The sequence below is a fragment of the Peromyscus maniculatus genome, chromosome 9 (assembly GCF_049852395.1).
Source record: "Peromyscus maniculatus bairdii isolate BWxNUB_F1_BW_parent chromosome 9, HU_Pman_BW_mat_3.1, whole genome shotgun sequence".
Lineage (NCBI taxonomy): Eukaryota > Metazoa > Chordata > Mammalia > Rodentia > Cricetidae > Peromyscus > Peromyscus maniculatus.
In genome coordinates, this window is record NC_134860.1 from 41,266,865 (window position 1) to 41,290,783 (window position 23,919).

Consider the following 23,919-nt stretch of genomic DNA (forward strand, 5'->3'; position numbering starts at 1 on the left):
GGACTGACCTGGACAGGAAGTAGGTGTCACCAACAAAAGGCCTATGTGTGCTGATGGGATCAGGTGTTTTGTTAAATTCTCAGTGTGAGAATTTCAACACAACCAGTGTTGTGGAGGAGAAAAACTTAAACACGACTTTTGTCCATGTCCTGAGTCTTATCTACAGCCAATCTGGCCATCACCAAAACTAGGATGTCCAAGAGAGAGAGAGAGAGAGAGAGAGAGAGAGAAATGGGAAATCCAGGCCTTGTGATGGATGCCTTTTATCCCAGGACTCAGGAGGCAGAGGTATGCAGAATTCCTGTAAGCTGATGGCCAGCCTCTTCTACATAGCAAGTTCCAGGTCAGACAAGTTTACAACGTGAAACCCTGTCTTCAAAACAACTTCCAGATGAAGTGAGAGAAATGTGAGGAGCATTAGAATGGAGAAGTCCATGCACAAGCCAGAGTGTAGCTGTCACACAAGGACTGAAACCTAGCACCCATCACTGACACCTTTGCAGCCTGGGTACAGCCTCTGTCCACCACCCTACCTGGAAAAGTCTCCTGTCTCTATGTGTGGAGCACTCTAGCCCAGTGGCAGCTCTCACTGTGTGTTGGGGTTAGTTTGGCTCTTTGTCTCTCTGTTCTGAAGTTGTCTTTGTCATTAAACTAGAATGCATCTATCTCCTGCTTCCTTTCTCTCAAAAGAGAGTCCTAGCATAGAGCCCTAGACTCTTGAACTACCTGGGTGGTGGTTGCCCCCACTTTTAATCCCAGAACACTGGAGGCATAGGTGGACACATCTCTGAGTTCCAAAGCAAGTCTGGAAAGAAAGAAAGAAAGAAAGAAAGAAAGAAAGAAAGAAAGAAAGAAAGAAAGAAAGAAAGGAAGGAAGGAAGGAAGGAAGGAAGGAAGGAAGGAAGGAAGGAAGAGAAAGGGAGGGAAGGAGGGAGGAAGGAAGGAAGGAAGGAAGGAAGAAAGAAAGAAAGAAAGAAAGAAAGAAGGAAGGAAGGAAGGAAAGAAGGAAGGAAGAAAAAAGAAAGAAAGAAAGAAAGAAGAAAGGAAGGAAAGAAGGAAGAAAATAAGCAAGGAATTAAAGAATTAAGGAAGGAAATTAAGAAGGAAGGAAATTAGGAAGGAAGGAAAGAAGAAAGGAAGGAATGAAGGGAGGGAGGGAGGGAGGGAGGGAGGGAGGGAGGGAGGGAGGAAGGAAGGAAGGAAGGAAGGAAGGAAGGAAGGAAGGAAGGAAGGAAGGAAGGAAGGAAGGAAAAGAATGACAGACAGATTTGAAGTGGAGGCAGGAGAGGACGAAATCCCCATCCCTTCTGGAAGTGAGTGGCAGCCTGCCTTCCACTGTCTGATAAGGACCATGCTGGCTCTTGTCCTGCACTTCCAGCCCCATTGGCATCTTTTCTTCTGGGCACTAAGCTAAGGAGGCAGGTGGCAAAGTCACCATCTCCTGACCATGTGCAAGGATCCTGCTGCCTAAGCAGCCTCTCAAAGGCTGTCTTTCTCCTGATCTTTATTCCTGTTGCAGAGAACTGGCTTGAGCTGAATTGACTTCTGGTGACCTGCTGGTCTGAGGCAGGCACTGTCATTCCAGAGACAATGCTCCTTGGCCATTCCCCTAGGGTACATACATGGGAAGGAAAATGATGATCCAAGTTCAGCCAGGTGGTACGTGGTGGAGCTGGACCAATTCTGCAAACCTAATTCAGTAATGTTCCCTCCACTCTGTGAATCCAGCTCTGTGACCTCAGTTCAGTTTGGTTCCAGGCATACCAAAGGGCATCATGATGGAAAACCCAATGAATATAGGAACTGGACTCATAAAGCTGTTGCACAATGCTAACACAGACACCAAACCACACAGGAGGCCCCTGATTTTTCACACAGATGAATTATACATAATTTTTTGTCACATAGTTTATGGCAGGAGGTCACCGTTCCTGACCATGGCTCCTTGTCCTGTCAGCTGCTGAATGGAAGAATTTTGTATCCCTTGGACAGATGCCTGCTTGACCTTAAATGGTGCACAGGATCAGACAAAGACCATGGCCTCAGCAGGAGCTCCTTGGAAGATTGACTGGGAGTCTGCTTGTAACCATACCTGCAGGGGCTTAGGATGGTTGTTCAGCCTGGTCAGTGTTCATTCCACCTCACTCTGTCTCTGCTGAGGATGCTAATATGCGCCCAATCCTCCCTCTGTCTAGGCCCACACAGGTCAGAACACAGTCCTGGTTTCCCACTCATCAGGCTTGATTTGCCACTGATGTGCTCATGTAAATACATTACTGTTATTTATTTGTTCTGTCTGAGAGATATTCAGTGTTTGTTGTTATTTTACTTTGAAACCAGAAGCTGTAGAACCAAGAAAACCAGCTTTAATGAATTCCTGGAAAATCACCTAGGATGTGAGGTCCAGGATGACATGGCAGATCCCTGGCTAAGCACTGTCTATTTGAATTTAACTGCCTTAAACACAAAGAAAACAGAAACGTGTAGTGTCCTAGTAATGTGAGTCACTTTTTTTTTTTTTTTGGTTTTTCGAGACAGGGTTTCTCTGTGTAGCTTTGCGCCTTTCCTGGAGCTCACTTGGTAGCCCAGGCTGGCCTCGAACTCACAGAGATCCGCCTGGCTCTGCCTCCCGAGTGCTGGGATTAAAGGCGTGCGCCACCACCGCCCGGCAGTCACTTTTGAAGGGCTCTGTAGCCTGTGGCTCAAGTGAAGACTGTACATCACTAGCAGTCCTGAGGAAGAAGAGGGGTGATTCCTCTAAAGTCTCTTATGGTCAGAGGTCCTGGGCAGGGCCTCTTACTGACAGCAACACATTGCTTGTCTACACCCAGTTCTATAACAAATCTGGGCCTTGGATAGTATACCATGGTACTCATCAGGAATGTAAGTGTCTGAACTCCAGCCTAATTTGAATTCTGAATGAAAGGAGTTGGGGTATCATCTGTGGTGTAATAGTATTTAATTGCTCATATTGATGAACAGAGGGATATTAAAAAGAATGAGATATTCCTGGGCAGTGTTTGGATAGTATGGCTAAGTTCATGACATGGTATGTACTATGGGGCTTCCAATGAAGGGAAGAGAACTCGGGTTTAGAAAGAGGAGGTGCTGAATTGCTTCTATGTTCCTAAAGCGGCTCCACGAAAGTGAACTTGGGCTTCTGTATCAGTTAAGGGAGAACCAGTTAGCAGGGTGGCCAAGGCTGTTCCCCATGACATCAGTAGTCCCTTCTCTGGACATTCTATTGTATCCTGGAGAGCTCATGGCATCCCGTGATGTCACCAGTGTTGTAGCAACATCAACTGCCTCAGGGCATCCTTCAGTGCCTACAGGGTAGAGCATAGACATGCTTCTGGCAAGACTGAGGGGTCTCCTTGGAAGAGAGAATGGAGAACATCCAGAGAACAGAGAGAGACCGAAGGAGGCTGGCCTTGAGTCTCGGAGGAAAACAACCAAAAAGGGTTCCTGGGGAAGGCACAGTGAGTGCTGGGCAGGAGATGGGGACTTCCTGGAGGAGGTGGGCTAGAACTGGGCCCTCCAGTAATGGGGCAGAGAAGCTGGAACCTCTGAGAAGCACATGGACTTCCCTGCTTCTCATATTTCCTGAAAGTCCAGGGTCCAGAACATTAGTGTGTGCCTCCTCTAAGGCAGGATCTGTCAAGGTCAAGGCTATTATGCTGGGTATGCTTATCTTTTACATTTCCTCGGTCTTGGGGGTGTAATGTGGGGACAGAAGGAGACAAGCAGGAGGCAGAGAGAATAATGTGTCCCCAGCTGAGGCCAGGCATCACTGCACTTCAGCTTCGGGAGTTTCCTTTAGATGCAGTGGCTGTCGACACTAGTCACATGGAGAGACAAGTACTTCTGGCCAAGACATCATGACATCAGGCTTTCCAGCAGACTCCTCTGACCACCTTTCCCTGACAGTGGTCCCTTAGGGTCCTGATTCAGCAGCTAAGGATGGCAGGTAGATCTCTAGTGTAGTCAAAAACTGTAGAGATGTGGGACCATGGCAGAGATTGGCTCCTTTGTACAAGCTCTGCATGTCCTGGGCTGGCAGTGGGATGACTTGGTGAGTCTGTTAACTATGTTGTGTCTCTGCATGACATTTCAATCCCAGCCATGGGCCTGGAGTGACCAGGCAGGAGATCTGGACTGTACACAGCACCTGAGTGCTTGTGCAGTTGTATTTTTCTCCTGGCTTCTGAAAGCACAGGCAGACTTCAGGGCTCTGGGTCCATGCATGTTGCATCCTGGGCTGCTGTGAATTGGCCCGAAGAAGCCATCTCTGTGTTCCCTGAAACATGTGTAGGGCGACAGAGGAAACCCCTGGCTGCTTACATAGTCACATCTCTACAGAATGATAGGAAAGCTGAGATCCACAGAGAGTACATCTTCACCTGGCCTCAAATATTTGGGTTGTCACTGAGTTGCAGAGGTTATCTTTCTGTTTGGACCTCAGGGTGGTCTGTCCATCCTCTATGCCTTGTCACTATGCAAGTTCACTTGTGTTCATCTACCCACAGAGGCTGCTATGGAGCCCTCATCCCACCCAACCATCCTCACCAAGAAAGGGGTGAGGAAGGAGATGCAGAGGCTGAAGGTGGAGCTGCAGGTGGTGACAAGGGAGAGAAATGAGCTGCGTGATCAACTATTCTTCATCAGGAAAGGACCTGTGCATAATAGGTATCTCTTGTTTCAACCTTCCTGTTATCAATTTTGCATCTGCAAAGTCACCTTCATCTTCATTTTAATATCTTGGATTCTAGGAGCTTGAACCCTCAGGGTTTCCCTGTGCCCTACTTCATGTCCCTAGATGCCTCTCAATAGAGAGGCAGAATTTGAAACCTGGGCAGAAGGGAGATAAGGATTCTAACTATTCTGCTTCCTTCAATGAAAACCCAAGCCTGGAGTCTGAGTCACACAACTCAGGGACTGGTGCAGTATTGTTTGAATTCCCAGCATGCACTTGAAAACACCATGACATGGCTTGTGTGAGATAACTCGCTGCTGTGAGTTTTTGTGAGTCTTTGAACTTGCCTGGTAGGTAATTGTGTGCTGGAAGATCCTGGTAGCAGCTTGTCAGACCTGATCTGACTTGATTTATTTCAATGAGTGACTTTTCATAATAATAATAAAGAAAGGGGGTTGTCACTGTTTTTCTATTTCTTGTGAGTTATACTCTTGGACAATATTGCTCCACACATTTCTTCAGTATCCCATGTGTGCTCTCTTCTCCTTCACTCTTCCTTGCTCTCTCTCTCTCTCTCTCTCTCTCTCTCTCTCTCTCTCTCTCTCTCTCTCTCTCTCTCTCTCTCTCCCTGTCTGTCTGTCTCCTGTATGCATGGAGTATGTGTGATGGCATGATGGTGTGTGTGTGTGTGTGTCCGTGTGTGTGTCTGTGTCTGTGTGTGTGTGTGTGTGTGTGTGTGTGTGTGTGTGTGTGTGTGTGTGTGTTTACGAGCATTTGCAAGTTTGTGTGTCCCTCCAGACTCTGGGAGCCAGCCGTCTATGTTGGGCCTGATGACATGCCTGTGTCATACAGCTAATTGATGCCAGTGCTGATATGAGATCTGTGATCCTCACTTTAAGTAGCTCTGCTCTTGTCCTATGTGTTCACCTTGATGCCAAATAGGAATCCCTTGGGGAGATTTTTTAGCTGTCCTGATGTGGGTCTCATATGCAGAATTATGTGCTCTGTCCATCTGTATGGTAGTAATGAGCCAGGCTCAAGAATCCTTGTCCTGAAACAAGAGAAACATCATTTCAGGTTTCTTGTGTGCCAAGACCTGTAGCATAGACTCCTGGGAACAGAGAGCTAGACTGTCTCTCCAGGCTTGCTGGGTGGACTCATGCAGCAAGGACACCCTTCATCTGAACACCCAGTCTCTGTTGGCCTGGGCCAGGATTACAAGTTAATTAAGCACCAGGAAGTTTCAGTACATAGTAGCAATACTGAGACCTCCACTGTGTTGTAGTAGATCAGGACAACAGCTTGTGTTCACATGATCCTTGAGGCCTATATTCATAAAGTTCTTTGCTCCTGATGCCATGCCCTCCCACAGGCCAAATACTTGGTATGAAGATCTGAAGATGGAGCATGAGGAGGTCATGACTGACCTACAGAGATTGCAGAATGAGAATAAGGAGGCTTCAGAGAAGGTGGATGAGCTTGCCAACCTGACAGTCTTCTATCGGTAAGTGCCTGTTGGCATGGACCCCAATAGTTGTTGAGTGGCCATCTCTGCCTTTCTTTTATTTATTATTATTTTTAAATTTTATTGTTTAATTTAATTTTACATATCAGCCACAGATTCCCATGTCCTTCCTCCTCCCATCCTCCGCCCCTCCCCTGTCCCCCAATACACCTCCAATTCCCATCTCCTAGAGGGCAAGGATTACCCTGGGGATTCAGCTCAGTGTGGTAGATTCATTCGAGACAGGTCTAGTACCCTCCTCCCTTCACCCAGACTGAGCAAAGTGTCCCAGTATAGGACCCAGGCTGTAAAAAGCCAGCTCATGCACTAGGACAGATCCAGGTCTGACTGCCTGGAGGTCTCCAAAACAGTTCATGCTAATCGACTGTCTCACTTATCCAGAGGGTCTGATCCAGTTGGGGGCTCCTCAGCTGTTGGTTCATAGTTCATGTGTTTCCACTAGTTTGGCTGTTTGTCCCTGTGCTTTTTCCAATCTTGGTCTCAACAGTTCTGGCTCATACAATTCCTCCTCCTTCTCACCTATTGGACTCCCTGAGCTCCACCTGGGGCCTGGTCATGGATCTCTGCATCTGCTTCCATCAGTCATTGGATGAGAATTCTATTAGGACAGTTAGGGTGTTTGGCCATCTGAACACCAGAATACATCAATTCACAATTTCTCTCGACCTCGACCATTGCTAATAGTCTATTGTGGAGATATCTTTGTGGATTTCTGGGGACCTCTCTAGCACTCTGCTTCTTCCTATTCCCATGGGGGTCTTCATTTATCATGGTCTCTTTTTTATTGTTCTCCCTCACTGTTCTTTATCCAGCTGAGATCTTCCGCTCCCCTAAGCTCTCTTTCCCTCAACCATTGCCCTTCATTACTCCTGCCTCACATCCAGTTTGCTCATGTAGATCTCATCCAATTCTCTGTCGTTGTGTGAACCCTGTGTCTTTCTTAGGGTCCTCTTTACTAGGTAGCCTCCCTGGAGTTGTTAGTAGCAGTCTAGTCATCCTCTGTTTTATATCTAGTATCCACCTATGAGTGAGTACATACCATGTTTGTTTTTCTGAGTCTGGGTTACCTCACTCAGGATGATTTTTTCTAGATCCATCCATTTGCCTGCAAACCTCCTGATGTCATTGTTTTTCTCTTCTGAGTAGTACTCCATTGTGTATATGTACCAAATTTTATTTATACATTCTTCAGTTGAAGGGCATCTAGGTTGTTTCCAGGTTCAGGCTATTACAAATAATGCTGCTATGAACATAGCTGAACATGTGCTCTTGTGGTATGATTGAGCATTCCTTGGGAATATACCCAAGAGTGGTATAGCTAGGTCTTGGGGGAGATTGATTCCCAATTTTCTAAGAAAGCACCATATTGATTTCCCAAGTGGCTCACCTCTGCCTTCCTTTGTCTCTAGACTGGAGAGTCCACAGCTCTGGTTCTGTCCTTTTTGCACCTTAGCAAGCATCTCTTTGACTTGTGTCTTTTGCACTTAGTTTTGCTCAGTATGAAAGAGACTATCCACTCCTCCCACCATTGTCTTGGAGCCTCAGGAGCCTCTAGGTAGAAGAGCAAACTGAGCTGTGATGGTGCCATTCCAGTACTCTGGATGCAGAGTAGGCAGATCTCTGTGATCTGAAGGCCAGTCTGGTCTTCAGAGAGTTCCAGGGCAGATAGGACTGTTAAGCAGAGAAACCCTGTGTCAAAAACCAAAGAAACAAAAAGAAAGAAAGAAAGAAAGGAAGAATGAAAAAAGGAAAAGGAAAGTAAAAGAAAGAAAAGAAAAGCAATTTACAACATGAGGGGAATGTCAGGCAGTCCTGGGCATCTGGGAGCTCAGGCCTAGGCTTTACAGATCTGGTTTCTGTGGAAACTGTAGATAGAATAAACTTCCCTTGGGTCTCCTGTCCTCTCTCAGAGGGTATTTGTCCACTACTTGCTGATGTTCAGGACAGTTGAGGGACTCCTCTTTCCTTTGAATGGACATAGATCCCTATTGGTGTTGGGGTTTTCTGAAGTATTTAGATTTTTTAAATTAGCTACTCTCTTATTTGGCCTTTGAGTGTAGCTGTCATGGCTATTTTGGGCTCTTGGCTGCGTCTTCCTGAGAACCTGGGGCTATTTGTTGTGAAGGTTCCTGGAGGCAGGGGTGGCAGAAGGAGACTGGCAGGGCCTTACTATAGAGAGGGTCTTTTCCAGTGGTCTGCACAGCCAGGTCCTCATGGAACATACTCAGCTTAAGGACCAGGTAGCCATGCTGAGGCAGGAGAACAAGAATCGGACAGAGGATTGGGTCCTGCTGAAGATCCACTTGGAGGCATTGAAATTGATGTGTGAGGACCAAGAGAAAGAGACCAGTTACCTCCAAAACCAGCAACAACAGGTAAGGGCAGGTAGGTGTGTCAGGCTAAGGTCTGGCACCATTTGCCCATTGGAGTCTCTGTCTGCCCATCCACTCACCTGTGCTTTCACCCATCACCTTACTCATCCCACCTCATGCCATCTGAGGTGTTCACTTCAGTGTCCATGCACAAGTACTTCTGGGAAGTTTTCCTCTTCTGAGAAACTAAATTATTAGGGCACCATGCCCACTGCTCTACTTGAAACTGCGGTCCAATGAGGGAAATGGGTCAATAACATATCAAACCTTCATGTTATTATGATAGGTAGGATGCTATGCACAGTGCTTTGAATGAGTGAATTGTGGGTCCTGAGGCTCATGTGATTGGCAGGGGTCATGTGAGATCACAGAGGGGAAGCAGCTTACAAGGAGGAGTATCCCATGTAAATGCCAAATGAGTTCTACTCATAGTCATAGATTTGGGTGGCATGTGGCCTTCTTCTTTCTTCATGAATCCCAATGTGTTCTCTTCCCTTTGACTGACTATTGGTTCACACTGACATAAGCCTGAGTCGCAGCTCATGAGCCCTGTTTTCTGTGAGTGCTCCTTGAGAGCTCTATGATTGTGGAGAATACAATCTGGATTTGATTGGCTGAACAGATGGGGGCTTTTGACAAGCTGAGTGCCGGGGTGGGTGCTTTGCTGCTTCTGAAGTAAATTCTCTAGCCATCTCAACAGAGACTGTCCAAACAGAGTACACTCCCCACAGCAGTATTAATCCTCAAGAAATGATGGCAGAGTTGTGAGACTCTTCTGAAAGTGCTGGTGTGCTTCATCTACTCATCTGTTCATCTTGCATGATGTGTTCTGCTCACTTCTTTTTTCCATGAGTGTAGTATAAGCTCTATTGGCTTGCCTCACCTACCAGTAAGCTGTATGTGCTTCATGTGTATGACACTTTGTGCATGCCTGTATACAACACTCCACTAAGAACACAATGTTCTAATGAACAGGAATTTGAAAGATTGGAGGGAAGCTTGCAGGTCCTGCTGAAACAGAAGCAGATGATCACCCAGGAAAAGATCTTGGCAGAAAAGCTGCAGCATCACTTTGAGGTTTCCCAAATGAGGTAGGAACCTAGGCTGGGGCGAACAGGTGGAGCCAAGTGGGTCCCTTGTTGCTGGGATCACTGTCATTTATGGGGTCCTACTGACATGCATGGCTCCCAGCTACAAGCAGGGCAAGAACACTTCAGAGTATTGTTCAGGTTGAAATAACAAACAATTCTGTCCAGGAATCAATATGTTTAATACTCAGAGTGTCTCAGCAATTGTGTCCTTTCTCTCTTCTGAGTGCTCTGGTATGACCTGAGTAGGCTTTCCTTATACTCACAGAGATCTGCCTGCTTCTGCCTCCCCATGATGGAATTCAAAGTTATGCATCACTTAGGAACATCCCCTGTTGAAAAGAGATTCCTAACTTTGAATACTGCTCTGTGCAGCCTTTTCCCATTTCCTGGGACAAGTGTGCTCTGGATTAAATAGGTTAAGGACTTTCCAGAATGAACCCAGGCAAATGCCTTAGCTGCAGGGAAGATCAGAACTTTTTCAGGAGTGTTCTGTAACAGACTGTCAAAGAGTCAGGATGCGGATTCCTAGCTCTAGTTAGGAAATCACAAATTTCTGTTTGATCCCAGAGTCCATCATGGCCAGTGTTCTCAGGCACACATCTCAGGAAATGCTGCTCTAGGATTCCTGACTGATTCTGTCTTGCATGTTGGTCATGTTCAAGGTGCCTCCTGGGCATGAGTTCTCAGCTATCTTCACTACCTTGTTTGAGTGTTCAGAATGCAAGGCTGTAATAAGGCTATCAATAAAATGATGTGGTTGATCATTAACTCATCATGCATAATGAGTGTCACTCCTGTGCTGTTGACTATGTTAGTAATAAGTTGTTGCTTTTACAATATGATGTCCTGAGACTGTGAGAGAAAGACCCTTTCGTTCTAGTAGAACAGAAAAACCATTAATCAGCCAAATTCTGACGGGTGTTTAGGGTTGAGGAAAATTCTAGGCCCAGTTACTCTGTGACTCTTATTCCTTGGGGGTACAAACAATGACTTCAGTCAAAGATCCATGTTGAGCATCCAGCACAGTTGAGGTGGTGGGAGGCAGCAGTTTAACAGCTGACAATGGCAGGTCCCCAGCAGGATTGTGTCCTAACTGCCTTTCCCTCCTAGGTCAGAGAACCTGACACATGATCTGGAACAGGCCACAGCCCAGGATGAGAGCCTGCTTCAGAAGGAGCTGGTAAACCAGGAGCCACCTGCTGAGCCCAATCTCCGGGAAATCCTGGATTATGATGCATTTTCCCCCTATTATTTTATTTCCTATGTGTGACTAGGCCTTGGTTGTGCCTAGCCATTTACCCTGCATGGCTGCTTCTGTGTCTTGACTCCCTTTCCTTATTGACAATACTGATTGAGAAACTGAGGAGGCCAAAGGAAGGCAGACACCTTGAAACATGGCATCATTCACCCTAGGATCAAGGTCTCCTCAGAAATAGAACCCCACCTTTGCTCTGATCTTACCGTGAGGCAAAAACCATCCAACCTCCAGGTCATCCAGACCCAATCTGATCAATGTGTCTGTTGAACAGGAGTTATTATGAAGTAAAATATAGAGAAAAGAATAGACAAAGCATTAAATGCATGAGGATCAGCATACAATTCAGAGCTGAGGAAGTAACCTTATATCCATACATGCATGACTATGTGCAGGATGCCTAAGAAAATAAAAAAGCTGTGGGGTTCAGGAACAAACCACCAGGGAGACTCAGAACCTGTATGGTGCAAAAGTATTGATGTACATTTGGAACATAAACTATCAGAAGATTTATCTCTTTGGGATGGAAAGATTGCAGCTGAGGAAAAGCCTTGGCTCAGGTAGACCTTTAAGGTGTGTTTGCACATGGAGGTGTTTGGGATTCCACTCTTACTAAGGATGAACAGTAGAGGGCTTTGAAGAAGCGCTGAAGCATATCCAGAGCTACTGGGCTCCCAGGAGGAGTCAGGGTATATAAATCAGTGCTCGTCCTGATGGACCATCAAGAATACTTTAGTGAAGATGACTCAAGTGAATTCAACAGTGTTTGAGCCAGAGCCTGTAACGTTTCTATCCTTGAACCCAGTGAAAACTGACTTATAAAGCCCCAAAAGAGGCATGGCTATGCTCTTCTTGAAAAGGCTGTTGCAATCATTGACTCCCTTGCTACCTACCATCTGTCCAAGGCCAGTCACAGGCTCCAGGTCTGTGCTGCTCAATCTGCAGTGAGAGAATTCTGTATTGTTTAATTTTGTGTTTGATTATTGGTTTAAGTTCTTTATCTTAATTGTTTTCGTTATGGATTTGTTATTTTGTTGTTATTTGTTCTTGTTATTGATTTTCAAAATTTGCTAAGGCTACCATTGATTCCCCATTTAAAGCCCCCTTTAAAAAATATATTCTTTATGATTAAAATAAAAAGTAATTTCAAACTCTTCACACGTGGGCCAGTTTGTTTTGTCATGTGTGCTGTCACACTCCTGTAACCCTAGAACTCATAATCAGAGATGGATCTTTGCAAGTTCCAGGAAGCCTGCACTACATAATCACCTCCCACCCAACAGGGTGACACAGAGGATTGGTGTCTTGGGTGTGGACTGCCAGGTTTTCTCCCATAACCACCTCCCACATGACAGAGTGACACAGCAGATTGGTGTCTTCGGTGTGGATTGCCAGGTTTTCTCCCTGGATACACACTTTATGGTGGAATCAGTATCCATTCTGTATCCATGCTGTCATGCACTTAGCTATCCCTAAAATATGTTACTCTATAGACACACTTTCATGAATTGGTCATCAGGACTGACCGATTGAGAAATACACCTTTCCTGCTCTACAGACTCTCAGGAAATAAAACCATTCATTAAGAGAGTCTAAAAGAAATCAGGAAACCAGAGCTATCTGCCTCTGTTTATTTTTGCAATACAGCATCATTGACAACCACACAACAGAGATAAGGACCTTCCAAGTCATATAGGGAAATTGCTTTTTGTAGATTCTGTTGGCCTTGGCCATGCATTTGATGTACTTTTTTTTCTTTTTAGACTTATTTATTTATTTATTTTTACTTTATGTGAATGGTTATTTTTCTTGTTGCACGTCTTTGCTAGAAATGACTGCAGTTCCTGAAGAGGACAGAAGAGGGCAACAGATCCCATTATAGCTGGTTAGACCATGTGAGAGAGCACCAAATGCTCTTAAGCTTTGAGCTCTCTCTCCAGCTCCTGCAGTTGGCTTTTGACCTTCCAGCCTCATGTGCTGTATAGGTTGAACTGGATCACCTCTGATCAAAGAAAGAAGTCTCTGGAGACATGTAGGGATGGGTACATAAGGTAGGCATGCTAATTTTCTCAGGCAGCCTGGACCTATGCAGGCCTCTGGTGTCCCCACTGATCTCTAAGGGTTCAGGATCATGCTCCAGTGTTATTTGTAGTCAGAGTTGGAGAATATCACCTCTCATCTAGGATGACAATGTAGATTTGACACATCTGATGAAATGCAGAGTTGAAATGACCCTCCTTGGGCCTGGGTTCCTGGTAAGGAATTCTTGATAGCAAGAAAAATCTCCAGCTCAGCAGTGTTGGCAGAACACTCCAGAGCAGGCACAGCACATGTAGCCTGCAGCAGAGGACACAGCTTCTGGTGGAGAGCATGTCCATGCAAGCTTGGGACAGGAGAGGGACAGTTGAAGTTGCCCTTGGCCATGGCAGATCTCAGAGTATGTTAAGGAAAGCTTTCTTCATGTGACTGTTTTATAATTATAGCTCCCTGGAGCAGATCTGACTTTTGATTCTGGTTGTGAGTCAGAGAGTTCAAGTGTGGAGGAAATAATCCTGTGGGTCCCCAGACAGGTGCTAACAAACTGGTACTTTTACAATCTCAGCAGTCAGAAAAGCCTGATAGATGATTTGGTGACTATCTGTCCTAGAACACCTTTTTCTGAGCTGAGCCTGAGACAGAAAGTGTCCTCTATAGACACACTTGAAATAAGGTATGACATTGTTTAGGCCAAAATGCCAAGTTACTACTATATTGAATGTGTCTCCTTGTCCATCTTCTAAGTATCTGGAAGCAGCCTGGGACCAGCTATGCCTTACTCAATGTGGGTCCTCAGCAGAATGTTTGGCTGGTTTGATGAATGATACCAGATTTGTAGATTAATGTGGCTTCTTCTATTAGGATTTGTGTAGGCAGATGGTAGTTTCCTGTCAACTCTTTGAAGGCTAAACTGTCCTTAATGCCCAGTGTGGACTATACCCCTCTTTGATCTCCCAGATAGCTAAACATCCCAGATGGATTTTTTTTTAAAAAAAGGTTGATTTATTTATTATGTACACAGAGGAGGGTGCCAGATCTCATTACAGATAGTTGTGAGCTACCATGTGGGTGCTGGGAATTGAACTCAGGACCTCTGGAAGAGCAGTCAGTTCTCTTAACCTCTGAGCCATCTCTCCAGCCCCCTCCCCAGGTGGATTTTTTGTTTGCTTTTGTGTTTTCCATCTTCCTGAGACAGGGTTTTGTGGTGGTATTGTGTTTCCCAAAATATTGTGCATCCTAATAAACTTATCTGGGTTCAGAAATAGAACAGCCACTAGATACAAAGGCTAGAAAATAGTGAAACTCACACCTTTAATCCTAGCATTTCAGAGATAGAAATCCCTCTGGATCTCTGTGAGTTCAAGTCCACATTGGAAACAGCCAGGCATGGTGACACACACCTTTAATTCCAGAAAGCGAGCCTTTAATCCCAGGGAGTGATGGTAGAAAGCAGAAAGATCTACAAGGCATGAGGACCAGAAACTAGAAGCATTTGGCTGGTTAGGCATTTGGCCTGGTTAAGCATTTGGCCTGGTTAAGCTTTTGGATTTTGAGCAGCACAGTTTAGCTGAGAGCCATTCGGATATGAGGACACAGAAGTTTCCAGACTGAAGAAACAAGATCAGCTGAGAAGTTGGCCAGGTGAGGTTAGCTGTGGCTTGTTCTGTCTCTCTGACCATCCAGCATTTCACCCCAATACCTGGCTCCAGGTTTGTTTTATTAAGAAAGACTCAAGATTCATGCTACAGGGTTTCTCTGTCCAACAGTCCTGGCTATCTTGGATGGAACTCCCTTTGTAGACCAGGCTGGCCTCAAATTCAGAGATCCACCTGGCTCTGCCTCCCAAATGCTGAGAGTAAAGCCCTGTGACGCTGTATAGATCTTTCTGCTTTCTGCCATCACTCCCTGGGATTAAAGGCATATGTCACCATGCCTGGCTATTTCCAATGTCCAGCTACATTCCCAGTCTTGAGAGCATTCTGTCAGCCATTCCAGGGACCAGTCTTGGGGTGGACAAATTGAGACTGACTCTCTTCATCCATCCTGCCCTGTAATTGTTGTGAAAGATGAAAGGAGTTCCAGGCCTGTGATGTAACTCAGTGGTCCAGCAGTTATTCAGCATGCACATTGTCCTAGGTTCAATGCTAGTTCTAGTGGCTAAAGGAAAAGAAAAGTTAAGAACACAATGACATCCAGAGTGTAGCTTACAACCAAAGGGAGGCTCCACAGAGGCTTTAAGTCCTCCAGACCCCGTCATCCAACCTCCTACCTCCAACTGAGAAGTCTTTGCAACCTGAAGGCCTCTCTGCCGATGCAGCAAATTAAATCCAAATTAAACCGAATGGGACTGAATTAGAAAAGCCTCGGTTTAATGGGTGATTTTCAAGCCCCTCAGAGAGGAGACTGGGAAGAGACACCAGAAGAACCACATGTCTGTTTTCTGGGATGCAGCTTACATACCCTGTGGGAGTGGTCTTGAGCCTCTGTGGGGAGGAGCTGTGCTTGACAGGCTTTGAAGGGGCAGGTTTGTGGAGACAGACAGGAGAGAGGAGTTGAGGTGGTTCTTCCACCACAACATTCCAGACTCTTTGGGTATATTGATGCCAGGGTGCCAGGGGTTGAGGTGGAGCTTCCACCCAAACACCATCTTCCACAGCTTCCTCCATGGCCATCACTTGTTGAAGAGGGACTTTCACTAAGGCAATCATTCATTTTATGGGCGGTGGATGGAATCTACACTTACTAATAAAGCACAGAGATCTACTCAGAGAACTTAATACTGATGTACACCTTATAAAATTCCTTGATTGAGATGATCGGCTGGTAAGATCGCTCAGCAGGTAAAGGTACTTGCTGCCAAGCCTACACACCTGCGTTTCTAACTGGGACCCACATGATAGAACAAACCTTCCAAATATTGTTGTCTGAGCTTCATGTGTGTGTTCTTATGCATCCTAACACTCACCATAGCTTTTCAAAATCACTCAAAAGACCATGGTGAAAACAATTGTCAGGGAGGATGCAGACCCCTGTCAGTAATGGCTCCATGGGGACATTTTCTGCTCCAATCTCCATGGCCACTCTCCAAGCCATGGTGACACTTAAGTAATTATTTAGAGACCCCTAAATAAATAACCCATAGTGGTCTATGCTAGAAGTATTTTGGTGTTGGGGTTTGGCATGGGGCCTAGGCTTGCAGGCAGGAATAGGGGAGGAAGTGAGGAAGTGTTGTTACTTATTGTCCTGGATCTGGCTCTATGAATCACCCTGTCTGGCCAAATTGTAATGGAGCCTTGTGAAAAAGTTCATGGACAATTGGCTCTGGTTTGTGTAGTCCTTAAAAAGAGGGATTCTTCAGCAAAGTGGCCCCCTGAGCCAGGCTCCAGGTCAGATGAGGGGCAATGTCACACGGAGCAGGAATTCCAGGCAGGTCTTCTGGGCTCTAAGACCCTCACTCCTTCATGCTAAATTCAGAGGAAAATGGAGCTTGAATTCACTTCCTTCCACATATTTAGTGTGTTTTTTTTTAGGTGCTAAGAATGGAAACAGGCCCTTCCCTGTGCTCTATCACAGAGCCCTATCTCCATCATAACTGATGTGACAGTTCTTTGGCTGTCTTTTTTAAAATTTCTTTTCTCTTTTTTATTTTTACAAATTATTATTTTGTATATGAGAACATGTAGAGGTATAAGACTACTTTGTTTGGTCTCATTTTTTATTTTCCTCCACGTTTAAGAAAATTCTGGGGATTGAACTTAGGTCTCCAGGTTTGTACAACTAACCTTTACTTGCTGAGCCTTTTCATAAGCCCCTGACTTGCATATGTATGTTGTTTTAACTTTTTGTTTTTCCCTTTTTAAATAATTATTTTATTTTTTATGTATATGAGTGTTTTCCTGCAGGTATGTTTGAGCACCACATGTGTTCTTGGTCCTGAAAAGGCTGGAAGAGTGTGTTTGAACCTCTTTATGGTTGCTGGGAATTGAACCCTTATTCTCTACAATGAGCAGGTGCTCTTAACTGCTGATCCAACTCTACAACCCAGTTTTTCTTTCTTTCTTTGTTTGTTTTTGGAGATAGTGTCTTACAATGAGGCTCTGGCTGTCTTGGACTCATTCGGTAAACCAAGCCGTCCTCAAACTCATAGACATCTACCTGCCTCTGCCTTCTGAGTGCTGGGATCAAAGGCAAGGGCCACCATGTCCTACTTCTGGCTTGCATGTTTAAAGTGCTTTGTTGCTGGAGTTAACTCCAGTCCTACCCTGGCCCGCAGCCACTCAGATCCAAATACACACACAGATGCTTATATTATTTAACTGTTTGGGCTAATGGCTCAGGCTTCCTTCTATCCAGTTCTCATATCTTAAATTAACCCATTTCTATTGATCTGTAAGTTGCCATGTGGCTTGTGGGTTACCGGTACTTTCACATCATGCTTCCTCTGTCTCTGGCTGTCGACACCTGACTCAGCCTTCCTCTTCCCAGAATTCTCTTTTCTGCTTATCCTGCCTATTCTGTACTTCCTACCTGGCTTCTGGGCAATCAGCATTTTATTTATCAATCAATCAGAGCAACACATTCACAATATCCCCAGAAGTGCTTACTGTCCAACAGGCCCTGTGCTGTCATTGAAAATGAGCACTACATAGCAAATCAAACTTCACATTGCTTACATCTCCCCGGGGAGACATTCAGAGATCAAAATGAAACACACCCAGCTTAGAGGGAGGCTCCAGTGTCAGAAGGGCTAAAGATGGTTAGATCTGCTGCAGCCCACAATGGCACCAGTTCTGTGAGGCCTTGGAATTGTTACAGTCATGGTCAGGGGGCTCAAGACAAATCCTGAAAGAGGGATGAGGTAAGAATTGACCAAGACTTGATAGAGAGTAGTGGCAGCTAGTATGTGTTTTCCTAAAGCTTACATACAGACTTCCAGTTCTGGATGATTCCCAGGGCATGCAGAGTGGTGACTAGAACTTGAGACTTGGTCATTCTGGTCTACATCCATTTCTACTGGGCCACTGGACTGAGTGTCAAACTTGAAAATTCATAAGTCTACCAGGTAGTATTTTAAAGGTGTCTGAATGAGTTGTGAGACAGTGCAGGCTAGATGGGGGATTTTGTTGTTGCAGTTTTTTCAACTGTGGTGTGTGTGTATGTGTGTGTGTGTGTGTGTGTGTGTGTGTGTGTGTGTGCACATGTATGCATATGTGTTTGTGTGAGTGTGAGCATGGGTGTTGTGGTCATTGGGTGGTCTCAGGTGTCTGTGTTTACCTTCTACTTAGTGACAGGGTCTCTTTGGATTGTATTTTTGTCTGTACAGAGAGAGGTGTGTGCATGCCATTGCTTGCATGTGGAGATCAGAGGAAAACTCTGGGGAATCTATCCTCTCCTTCCAACTTTACACGAGTTCCCAGGAACAAACTTGGGTCATCAGGCTTCATGGCAATTTCTTTTTCAGCTGAGCCATACAAGTTGCTCCTCTTTATTGTGTTTGCCACTGTGTGTGCCTGGAAAACCAGCCCTGTGTTACTTTCTTTTTTTCCATTTTTTTTTATTAAGAAAACTTTTTCATTTTACACATCAATCAGAGATTCACCTCTTCCCTCCCCCCACCACCCCAGTCCTCCCCCCAATCCCCCCAAACCCCCTCCCCCATCACTCTCCACAAGAATGCAAGGCCTACCAAAGGGAGGCACATCCAGTAGAGGCAAGTCCAAGCCATGGATCAGCTTTGGACTACAAACTGCATATGGAGTTATCTTTCATAGTGGCAAAAGTTAGCCACTGGGCTACAAAGTACCCTCATATCGACTGCTGAACTTTGCAAGGTGAGATAGTCTTTTAGGTTCCTGCTTCACAGAAGCAACTCCCAGATATTCTACAGGACACAGCGAGAAGCAACTGAGAGACTGTAGGCCTGTTGGCTGAAGAATGGATGCCTTAATGTTACAGAAGAACTTTGGATGACTGCCCAGGCAGCCAGCTGTCTCTGTCATTCTAGATTTTTGGAAGTTGCTTACAATGCACTTCCTGTTTACTTAGATAATATTGTATCCTTCTGAGGTTTTTGATGTAATGGAAGACTAGATACAATTTTCCTTAGTTATGATAAAACATAATTTAGATATGAAACTTTAGACTCATAAATATAGGATAGATAGAATATTTGTTTTATTTTGCCAAATACAAATAGACTAGATAATGTAACTGTAATTCTTGCTAGATAACTGTTTTGTTTTATGTAAAACAACAATCCTTTGCTAGTCTTCTTAGTCATTTCTTTTGTCCATTAGGAAATCAACTGCAGATTTTCCTGTGTCACAGCCTTGACTGAAGTGAACTGTCCTGAGAAAGGATTCTGATGTGATGTCACAATGAGCTTTTATATCTTTGGATAGCAGCAGCTCCTCATGTCCTCTTTTGGTCTTGAATAGGCAAGGAACACAGACACATGTTGCCTTAAAGAATCATCTAGTGGCCAACATAGCATAGGATCAACCTTGGCAAGGGCTTAACATACAAAGCCCCAAAATGTCATTGCTATACTTGTCTTGAAAAGGGTATTACAATCTGTGGCTTCATTCCTACTATATGTCCTAAGCCAGCCACAGAGTGTAGGACAGTGCCACTAAATCATCATGAAGAGAACTCTGCTTTGTGTAAATATTTTTGTTTGTCTTGGGTTTTCTTGCATTGAGATTTTGGTTTTCTTTGTTTTGATTTGATGTTTTGTTTGTCTTTTTATTTTTTTGGTTCTTTCTTTTGTTTTTTCCTTGATTTGATATTTTGCTAAGGCTATATACTATAGATACTGAATGCCCCTTTAAGCCACCATTGAGTCAAATGACTATATTTTCATAATTAAAAAGCAACTTTCAACTGTTTTTTCTTTTTTTATGTTTGTTTGTTTTGTTTATTTGTTGTAGATGTAACCAACAATCTTATTAAATACGAAACACAGAGCCAATGTAAAGATAAAAGCCCAAGAGGTCAGAGCTAAGAGCCTTACCCTTCCTTCTTCAGCAATTCTCTTCAGCCAAGAGAGCAACTGTTCATTCTTAATCCAGCTTTTTAGCTCAGGTGTGGTGTCACACTCCTTTAACTCTAGGACTCAACAGGGAGAGATGGATCTCTGAAAATTCCAGGCAGTTTTGGAAACATTTTGAGTTCCCAGCCTGATAGGGCTACAAAGAGAGATGGTGCCTTTTGTGTGGGCTCAATCAAGTGGAGTCTTAATAAAAACACGGGGTCAAATACTGAGGGTAGAAGCTGAAAGATCATTGAAGCAGACAGAGCAACAGCCACTAGAAACTTCTTACTCCTATGAATCCTCAGACCATATGCAGAGATCCTGTCTCCACATGTCATGTGCTTGTATGGAAGGTGTGAGCCTCCAGTGTGGTGGAATCAAAGGCATGATCTTCCCAAGTGCCAAGATCAAAAGCCTGAGCCTCCCAAATGCTGGGATTCAAGTGTGCCATCACCTCCTGGCCTCTATAATTAACCAGTGGCTAGCTCCACTCTCTGATTTCCAAGCAAGCTTCATTTGTCAAAACACAAACAAAGTATGTTGCAACAGATATCCACTTCATGATTTAAAAAAATGACCCATATTCTACACCTGACATCAAATGTTTAGCTGCTCAAAAAAACCAAACAAAAAAAACACAATCAAACAAAACCCACAGTATAGATACACATATGTTCATGACATGATCATTCACATCATATTTTGAGAATGGCACCTATGTTTTATAATTCATCTCAAGAAGTGAGAACATTCAATACAGGATTATAAAAAAAATAAAAAAAATCCCTTTATCTATTTGCCTCTGTTTTCCTTGAACTACAGCACCAATGATGGCCACAATATAGAGACTGAAACATTCTAAGACATATTGAGACATGGTGTTTTAGGTGCTGTTGCCTTGACTATTGATTTCAAACTAATTTTTTAAAGATTCATTTATTTGTTTTTATGTGTGCAGAAGAGGCCCATCAGATGAAATGAAGAATTGAGAAGATCCTCCTGGAGATGGAGATGGGGTAATAAAACCCTGTTGATGCAGCAGCTAAGCAATGTTAAGAGGAAGCTTCATATTAGCCTGGGTGGATGGTGCCTGCAGCAAAAGCCCCATGCCTCTGAGAGACAGCATGTCTGTGCAAGGCATGAAAGAGAGACGGATGGTTGAAGCTACTCTTTTACCTCAGCAGATGACACTGTGTTTTGAGGAAAGGTTTCTTCCAGATGAGGGCATTATACTTCAGAAGTTCCCCTAGAATGGATCTGACCTGAGACTCACAATGAGTCAGAAATTTAATGTATGAAGAAATTATCCTTGTAAGTTCCAGTCTGGTTCTTTGAAACTATCATTTTAAAGAGCTTTAAGCTTGAGAAGGATTTAAGTGCCTCCCTGGCATTGGTCACCTTTTCATTCTGAACTGACTTTTTACAATAAAGCATACCCGTGCACACACTGGAACTAGCTGAGACTTCATTCATCATACACTACCAATCGCCAGCATGTGGCATGGGTCACACTGCCCATCTATCCATCATGGGGAGGAAGTCTATATGAGGTCATCCCTTATTTCCATGTAAGTCCTCAGCAAAGCACTTGGCTCTTATGATAAATGCTACCAGACAGATTAGCATGGACTTTCCCCCTTGCATTTGTGCAGGTAGATAACACTTTACTATCAGTCTTTCTCAGACTAAACTGTCCAGATTGTGCAATGTGGACTGGGCACTTCTTCTCTCTCATATAAACATCCCTAACTTTGAAAGCTTTCTGTCAGCTACTCACATTGACCAGTCTTGGTTTAGCCAAATAGAAATTCAAGCTTATCTTGATGTATTTCCTGTAGTATTTGTAGCAGATAAAGGGAGTTATAGGTCAGGAATGTAACTCAGAGATAGACTACTTGTCTATAATGTGCAATGTGCTAGGTTCAATCTTAGTACTAGGGTTGAAGGGGATGGAACATTAACCCTGTTATGTCCTGTGAAGTGGCACAGAGAAAACTGGAGGTTTCATAGAAGCTTCTTAAATACTCTAACCTCTGTTTCTTGCCCTCAATTAACTGTGACAAACCTTCATTTAGTGGATGAAAATTTCTAATGAAGGACAGATATACACAGAGATAATGAATATAGATAGTTAGCTTATTAAATTCTGTGGTTGTTGTAGTGGACTGAAAGGTGACTAATCTGGTAAAGTGATGCAGACAAGCTTGTAGACATGCATTTATTTCCATCAGAATTACCTTATTGATGGAAAGGGGAAAAATCACAAATTGTTCTCTGAGCTGCATATAGGTGGTGGGTGTCATGTCCCCACACTATAAAGCTAGGACATATGGTTTCCCATTTTTCACTTACACTAGAATCTCTCCATCTGGTGCCCTCCTATAAATACATTACTATGTGTTCCATTTGCATGATTTGGGACTTTTGTCATCTTACTTTGGCTGCAAGAACTCAAAGAAACATATAAGGCCAACATCAAACCATCACCTGAAAAACATGTTAAGGGAATGTGGGCATCTGGAAATTGTAAATGTGTTAAGACTGTTGTTAGGCACAAACTGAACCAAAATGTCTCCTATAGATGCCTGGGTAACCATTATTTATTGTCTTCCCCTTATTATTTCCAAGAGCACAAAACTTCTGGTGAAAGTCTAGACAGTCTCTATGGCTTATTCCTGCTTCACTGGAGCTAACAGCCTCCTAAATGAGCATGACATGTTCTGGATGATTCAAAATTGGTCCAGGTAACCCACACTGCCTTCTGCTCTCTTGCACATTCCTCTTAGATGTAAGCAGTCTATACCCCAGCCAGAGACAAGGGATTCACAGAATAAGAACTCCTGAATATGACCCTGGGATTAACATGTTGGAAGAAGAGAGTTAATGACTCCATGTTGTCCTTAGATCCACAACCATGCTCTTTCACATTTGTGCCCATACACACAAGTACACAGACAAATAAATGTGATAAAAATTTTGAAAACATAATTCCACACCAGCCAACTCTCAACTCTCTATAGTAAAGTGACAAACACTTTTATAGTCAAATGATGAAAGAAAATCAAATTTCCCTCCAAGTTCTGAACAAAGGGATGAAAGAAGAAGAGACGGCCAAAATGATGCTTGGGAGGGGACATCAAAGACTTTGGAGGTTCAGGAAGGATTATTGCACACAAAGGAAGGAGGGAGACTTGGATCTGTGTATGACAAGAGACCCACCCATCTCTGATGTTTTCTGAATGGACAGAGACCAGAAAGGAGGTAGATTTGACAATGATGGGACAGTAGAGGGGAGACAATGTCTTTCCTCTTCACTTCCTGCCAGCTGTGGCACATTCCACTACCATTTAGCACCTCCTGCATTTTGTTTGGATTACTGTTTGCTGCTAACAGTATGTCTTCACCCGCCCTTAACAGGTCATTTAGCTGCCAATTATGGGAGGTTCCTAAATTGTCACCAGGTATGAAGGGGTGCCACTGAAGGGAACATCCAATGAGATACCATGCTTGGGGTTGTGCTGACATCCCACTGATCCCAGCTCCAGGGAAGTAGTGGCAGAAGGATCACCAGTCTGAAGCAAGCCTGGGCTACCTGAGCCCCTATCTCAGACAATAATATAAATAAAATGAAGAAGAGCCTGTCTTCACAGTGTAGAGAGATTTGACCGAGTAATCTGTGGTAACATGGCCTGACTTAGCGTTGTGTGCTCTCAGGTCTTTGCTCCCAGAGGATGTAGCAGTTGGGGAGCTGAAAGTCTGTTCTGTTTGACAGACAAGCCTGGATTTCCTGCATCAGGCAGAACCCTCCCTTACCACCCATCACAGCCAAGGCCTTTGAGACAATTGCTTGCTGTCTGTATAGGAAAGCCCGAGGTATAAGTAGGGGGATGCTCTCCTAGCTCACATGCAAGCA

The 23,919-nt window shown here is 44.2% G+C and overlaps 1 protein-coding gene across 2 annotated transcripts; it reads left to right on the forward strand.

Moving 5' to 3' along the window:
- The first annotated feature begins 3,274 nt into the window (after positions 1 to 3,274).
- LOC121826541 (disks large homolog 5-like) lies at positions 3,275 to 21,444 on the forward strand. Of its 2 annotated transcripts, none has more exons than XM_076544773.1 (6): positions 3,275 to 3,479; positions 4,527 to 4,686; positions 6,066 to 6,197; positions 8,410 to 8,593; positions 9,566 to 9,681; positions 10,792 to 12,092. In XM_076544773.1, the coding sequence occupies exons 1-6, from the start codon at positions 3,347 to 3,349 to the stop codon at positions 10,949 to 10,951; spliced, it is 885 nt and encodes a 294-aa protein (XP_076400888.1). In that variant the 5' UTR covers positions 3,275 to 3,346; the 3' UTR covers positions 10,952 to 12,092. The 2 variants fall into 2 exon arrangements, with proteins under 2 accessions (XP_076400888.1, XP_076400889.1); XM_076544774.1 differs by lacking the exon at positions 10,792 to 12,092 and adding an exon at positions 20,965 to 21,444 and having other exon boundaries at positions 3,293 to 3,479.
- Positions 21,445 to 23,919: the final 2,475 nt, after the last annotated feature.